We start from the raw sequence: 6,000 nt of genomic DNA on the forward strand, positions 1-6,000 counted from the left end.
GCCGAAAGTGATAGTTGTAGGCTACTATAGTTTGGAAGATGGAAAAAGCGACTTGCCTTATAACACTGAGATAGTTTTGTCATGGAAGAATTTAATGGAGGAAACTTAACCCTAAAACCTAAAAAGTGACACTGAAATGGCTTGAAAGCATATGGATTCTTCAAATATATGTGTGCTTCAAAACAAATGAGAAAACATCACCACAAACGTACGTCCCAGCAAGCGGTGAATTTCCTTCACCTCAAAGTGGATTAATGGATTATCTCGCTTCTCGTGTCACAGGATGAGTAAAAGGCGTTAACAGTGACTTTACATGCTGTGAACAGTTACCGCCGAACGCTGCAACTTTCTCTGGAAACAGCGGATCAAACTTGTAATGACGGATTCTGCAAACGGAAGTTTATTTGACACCTCTCTTTATGATATTTCCGTTATGGCACTTAGTGCGGATGTGGTTGTAAATATTAGCGAGAGATGATATTGACATTACAAATAAATGCGGAAGATATTTTGTTTTGCGTCGGTGTATGAAGCTTTAGTTTAGACGCAACACTATGGAGTTAAAAGCATGTTTTCTCAACGAAATCTGAACGTTTCCTACTCGCTACATAAATACCATAGACACTTGGGATTTTGCCTGAAAGGGAAATATCCAGCTCTACATGTGAATTAAGTTGGAGTAATAACAATTTTTGGGCGCTTTGGAGGAGGAGCTTTCAAAAAGAAAAGCACCACATCTGTTTCTTGTATCATGGACATGGAGAACATGCAGATGTCTGCAGTTCTGCTCTGTGTCTTGGCTGTGGGACTTGCTTTCTGTGGAATTTCGTCTGCCTCAGACAGATATGTGTCTTTGAATGAACGGCAAACAGACAATACCACCTTGTCAGCACACCTTCACCCCAAGCTATACTTTGATCTGACAGAGGTGCGTTTCATGAAACAGAGGGCCACCACCACGCATAGGCACATATTTAAAGTGATTCAAAATGCTGTTTCTGTTATGTTATCCAATGCAGCTGCTTACCATCCTCCGGTGAACCACGAGGATTTCGGCAAGAAATGGAATGAGATTTATGGCAACAATTTGCCACCTCTTGCGCTGTACTGTCTGCTTCAACCTGAGGATGCTGCCGCCTCTCAGTTTTTGATTGAGTACATGGACAGAATGGTGGAGTATCCAGATTGGATGGTGTCCAGTGCCCCAAATGATGAGGTTCCGATTGCCCACTCCCTCACTGGTTTTGCCACAGCGTATGATTTCATTTACACCTTTCTTGACACCCGGAGAAGATTGCGATATCTCAAGAAAATACGATCCGTTACTGAGGAGCTTTTTGAGCTCTCCAAGCACAGAGGATGGGGAAAACAGTTTCTACAGAACCACCAAACAACTAATATACTAGCCATTCTCATTGGTGCTCTTGTGGCAGGGGAACATAATGACCCAGAGACCATGATATGGAAGCAAATATCAGTGAACTACATGGAAAAGACCATGTTCCTTCTCAGCCACATTGTCGATGGCTCTCTCGATGAGGGTGTTGCATATGGTAGCTACACAGCAAAATCCATCACTCAGTATGTTTACTTAGCGTTGCGTCATTTTCAGATAGACAACACGCAGAACAACTGGCTCAGAGCTCACTTCATGTTTTACTTCGCTACTCTGCTTCCTGGATTTCAACGAACGGTTGGCATTGCAGACTCAAATTACAACTGGTTCTATGGACCTGAAAGCCAGCTTGTATTTCTGGATGCATATGTGCTCCGAAATGGCTCGGGAAACTGGCTGGCAGAGCAGATTAGGAAGCATCGTCCTAAAGATGGACCCATGATGCAATCAGCAGCCCAACGCTGGGCTACTTTGCATACTGAGTACATATGGTATGACTCTGAGTTAAATTCATCGCCTCCACCTGACTTTAACAAAGCAACCATGCACGTTTTCTCCAACTGGGGTGTAGTGACGTATGGGGCAGGGTTACCTCAAGCTCAGGGTAATACCTTTGTGTCATTTAAATCTGGAAAATTAGGAGGGCGAGCGGTGTACGATATTGTCCATGCCCAACCTTATTCTTGGGTAGAAGGCTGGACGAACTTCAACCCAGGGCATGAACACCCTGATCAAAACTCCTTCACTTTTGCACCAAATGGACAGATGTTTGTCTCTGAAGCCTTGTATGGTCCTAAATACAGCTATCTTAACAATGTGCTGGTATTTGCCCCCTCACCCACCAGCCAGTGTAATCAGCCATGGGAAGGACAGTTGGGGGAATGTTCAAAGTGGCTACGATGGGGAGAAAAAGAAGTTGGGGAAACCGCCGGGGAGGTCATCGCAGCTTCATCGCATGAGGACATGTTGTTTGTGAGTGGAGAGTCTGCTTCAGCCTATTCATCCGCCATGAAGCTAAAGAGTGTGTATCGGGCACTTGTGCTTCTTAATTCTCAAACATTATTCGTGCTGGACCACATTGAGAAACACGAGCACTCCCCTCTCAGATCCCTCAGTGCGTTTTTTCACAACCTAGACATTGATTTCAGATACGTTCCTCACAGATCGTTTGGAAAATACAATGGGGCTCTGATGGATGTGTGGGATGCACATTACAAAATGTTTTGGCTGGACATGCAAGGATCCAGCCCCGTTGCCAGGATACAAGAGGCAGAACAGGCTGCGGAATTCAAAAAGAGATGGACACAGTTCTTAAACGTGACCTTTCCCATGGAGAACCCTGTCGCCAGAGTTGCTTACTTGATGTATGGCCCATACGTCAAGGTCTCGGACTGTAGATTCATAGACAAGAGTAAAAATGGAGTAAAGATATCAGTAACTCTTAATGACACTGAGACTGTTGTGTCAGTTGTAACAAACTACAAAGACATTGAGGCTAGACACAGTTACTTGGGCTTTGCAGGCTTTGCTAAAACAGAAGACAATCAAAGAATAGTTCAGTTTGGCCAGGGAATTCAAACTTTGCCAAGTCAAGTCACAAAAGATTTTGTGTTTGACTTTGGATTGGCAGTAAACATCTCTGTGATACTGACTTTATGTTTTGCTTTAGCTTTCATAATAAAAAAGAAGAAATTTCATGTGTCGTTCAAAATGCTAATTCATTGCACTCTGATATGTGTGCTGTTTTTGTGGGTGACTGAACTTTTGTCTGTTTTTTACGTCTGCGAACAGCTCTCGTGCAAAGTCAAAACAAAAGACAGCAGCATAAATGATGGAACAGACTCTAGCGTCCCCGACCTCCTCCCCATCATCACCATCACATCTATGCCGGGCTCTGGCGCGGAGATCCTTCAGCTCCTTTTTGATAACAGCTCTGACTTTGTATACCTCCGGATCCCTTCCACCTACCTGCGGTTCCCCGTGTCTCCTTTCATCTCTCTGGTGGACGCTTGCGAGTGGTCCGGAGCAGATGCTCAAAATGGACGATTTCGAGTTATTCAGGGATGGTTCCACTCCATAGTCCACAATGTGAAAATGCACCTGCAGAACATTCAGTTGCACCAGAGCAATGACAAAACAGTGAATAATGTCAAAGAGAAAGGTCAAAGAAAGAGAAGAATGCTGCTGTCAGAGCAAACAAGGACAGGAAGCAGCAAGCGTTTGGACATCGGATACATACAAGAGCTCAGGCAGCACCTATTAAAGTACCCAAATGCCCGGCCGGTGCTGAGCATGGGCAGTGGTGGCTGGTTCTTAAAGCTGCCGTATCTTCAAGAGGTCATAGGTCGCTCACTTCGCTCAGTTCATGTGGTCAGAGACCCACGTGCATGGATTTATCTAATGCTCTACAGCAGTAAGCCAAGCCTGTACTTGCGTAAGAATATTAAAAGGCACATCGCCAACATTTTTAAGCAGAACATTGATGGTGTGGATCAGGGCTGTTCTACAGTGGACTCACAGTTTCTTCCTTTAAAGAAGATCCTCTCCCAGCCAGATCCCAACCCTGTACAGCTGCTAGCTCAGCTATGGCTGGCTCACAATTCAGCTGGGCTCAAGGTGAGCGCAAGCCTCCCCACACACACTTACTTAATAGTCAAATTCGAGGACGTTATATATTTTCCTGAAAAGACGGCGAGAACGATACATAACTTTATTGGAATACCAATTGCACCAGCTGCATTAAACCAGCTGACATTTGCCACGTCCACAAATTTGTATAATCTGATATATGAAGGAGATATATCACCTGCCAAAATCAACATGTGGAAGACGAAAATGGCCATAGATGAGATTAAACTCATTGAGGATACATGTTGGCCCGTGATGGAGAAGCTGGGTTATAAAAGACATACAGTCAGTCATTCTTTTTTGTAAATTTTCAATTTTTTTGCCTTAATCACATTGCTTTTGCAAACAGTTCATCATATGCCCAATTGTTTTGTGCACTGATTTATTTATCCTGATATTTAAGCAATGTTTATATAGGTAAATCATACAGACAAAACTGAGTTTAGACTGTCTATATCTGCTAAAGAACAAAAAGTAATTGCTCAACACTTAAGATGAGCAACAGATGCAAATCTTGGATCATAAACACATTTAGTTTGACTTGAAGACAAGATTATGGTATTTCCCACCAGATGGGCGGTTAACAGTATTTTTCAGTTTTTTCAGTTGTGAGATGCATGCTATTGTTAATTATGCTATTTTGAGAGAACGATGTCATTTTCAGTTATTTTTCCACCAAGATACCTTATTTTTTGCATTTATAAGAGCCAGTTCATGTGTAGGTTTATAGATGTGCAAAAAAGGTGTTCACTGTGTGACTGTACAATTAAATCCCTTTATTGACATGTCACATCAATTGACATCAAATGTCTTTTTTTGGGTACTGTATGTGAATATTAATTCCCTGTTGTTTCTATGCATTCCTATATAAACTATATACTAAACACCAATAGCAAATCTGTCTTACTTTTCTGAAATTATATCAGTTGCTCATGATAAAATCATAAATGGAATATTTAACAACCCAAACAAGTAAAACCACAAAACATCATATTTCTCATCTTAATGGTAAAATATTTTAATGCAGTTTTAAGAGACTACTAACGCGCAATGTATTAAAAGCCACAATGCAAATGGATTTTCCATGGCACCACATGCATTTGGAGTTTAAGCCTCACTGTGGGATAACTGAAATGGAGGAAAATAATAGCAATTTATGTGATACTTTTAAAACATTTGCAAAGGCTGTTTTAGTGTGTGTGTGTGTGTGTGTGTGTGTGTGTGTGTGTGTGTGTGTGTGTGTGTGTGTGTGTGTGTGTGTGTGTGTGTGTGTGTGTGTGTGTGTGTGTGTGGTGTTATTTGCAGAGTCATTCCTTTGTGCCCAGCATGCTTCTGGACTAAACTCAGCACGCAATTCTTCATAGGATAGAGTCTGTATGGAGAATACTAAGTTTAATGCTTAAAAAAAAATCAGTCCCTACATTAAACCATATTGCTGATCATGTAGGTTTATATGGTGTTTTTTTTTATGACTGGCATGAAGCAGTTTCTGAAAAACTGAAGTGCAAAGATGGTAAAAGGCATGAACACTGTGTGATTTGAACTGTGAAGCAACTAGATATAAGTCAAATTTGTTTAACAATATCAATAGTGTCAATTTGAATGTGGCAATTCATAAATGTACACATACTTGTTTATAGTACAAATAAATGGTTCAAAAATACTTACGTGGCTTCTGGTAATAAAATAGTGTTTAAAAAAGAGGGGAATGAAAGATTATACTTGCAATTCAAATGCTAGAATTATTCATAAAATGTCGCCAGCAGAGGGCAGCAGATAAATAAAGATCCTACAACTTCTATGCTTGAGCAGAAATTTATTATTAGTAGCAGGTACTTCACTACTATCAGCAGCAAATCAGCAAATATCATGTAAGGACTGAAAAGAGCTTGCTCATTGGTGCCAACTTAATGTTTCCTTTATACACTTCAAAATGCTTGTCATTTACACTAAAAAAGCTAAGATGAGTCAGGCCT

At 41.3% G+C, this 6,000-nt stretch overlaps 1 protein-coding gene across 1 annotated transcript; it reads left to right on the forward strand.

Moving 5' to 3' along the window:
* The first annotated feature begins 22 nt into the window (after nt 1–22).
* dsela (dermatan sulfate epimerase like a) lies at nt 23–5,674 on the forward strand. The gene has a single exon (XM_081373465.1). The coding sequence runs from the start codon at nt 752–754 to the stop codon at nt 4,328–4,330; it is 3,579 nt and encodes a 1,192-aa protein (XP_081229591.1). The 5' UTR covers nt 23–751; the 3' UTR covers nt 4,331–5,674.
* Nucleotides 5,675–6,000: the final 326 nt, after the last annotated feature.

The sequence above is a fragment of the Scardinius erythrophthalmus genome, assembly GCF_964197995.2.
Source record: "Scardinius erythrophthalmus genome assembly, chromosome: 9".
Classification (NCBI taxonomy): Eukaryota; Metazoa; Chordata; class Actinopteri; order Cypriniformes; family Leuciscidae; genus Scardinius; species Scardinius erythrophthalmus.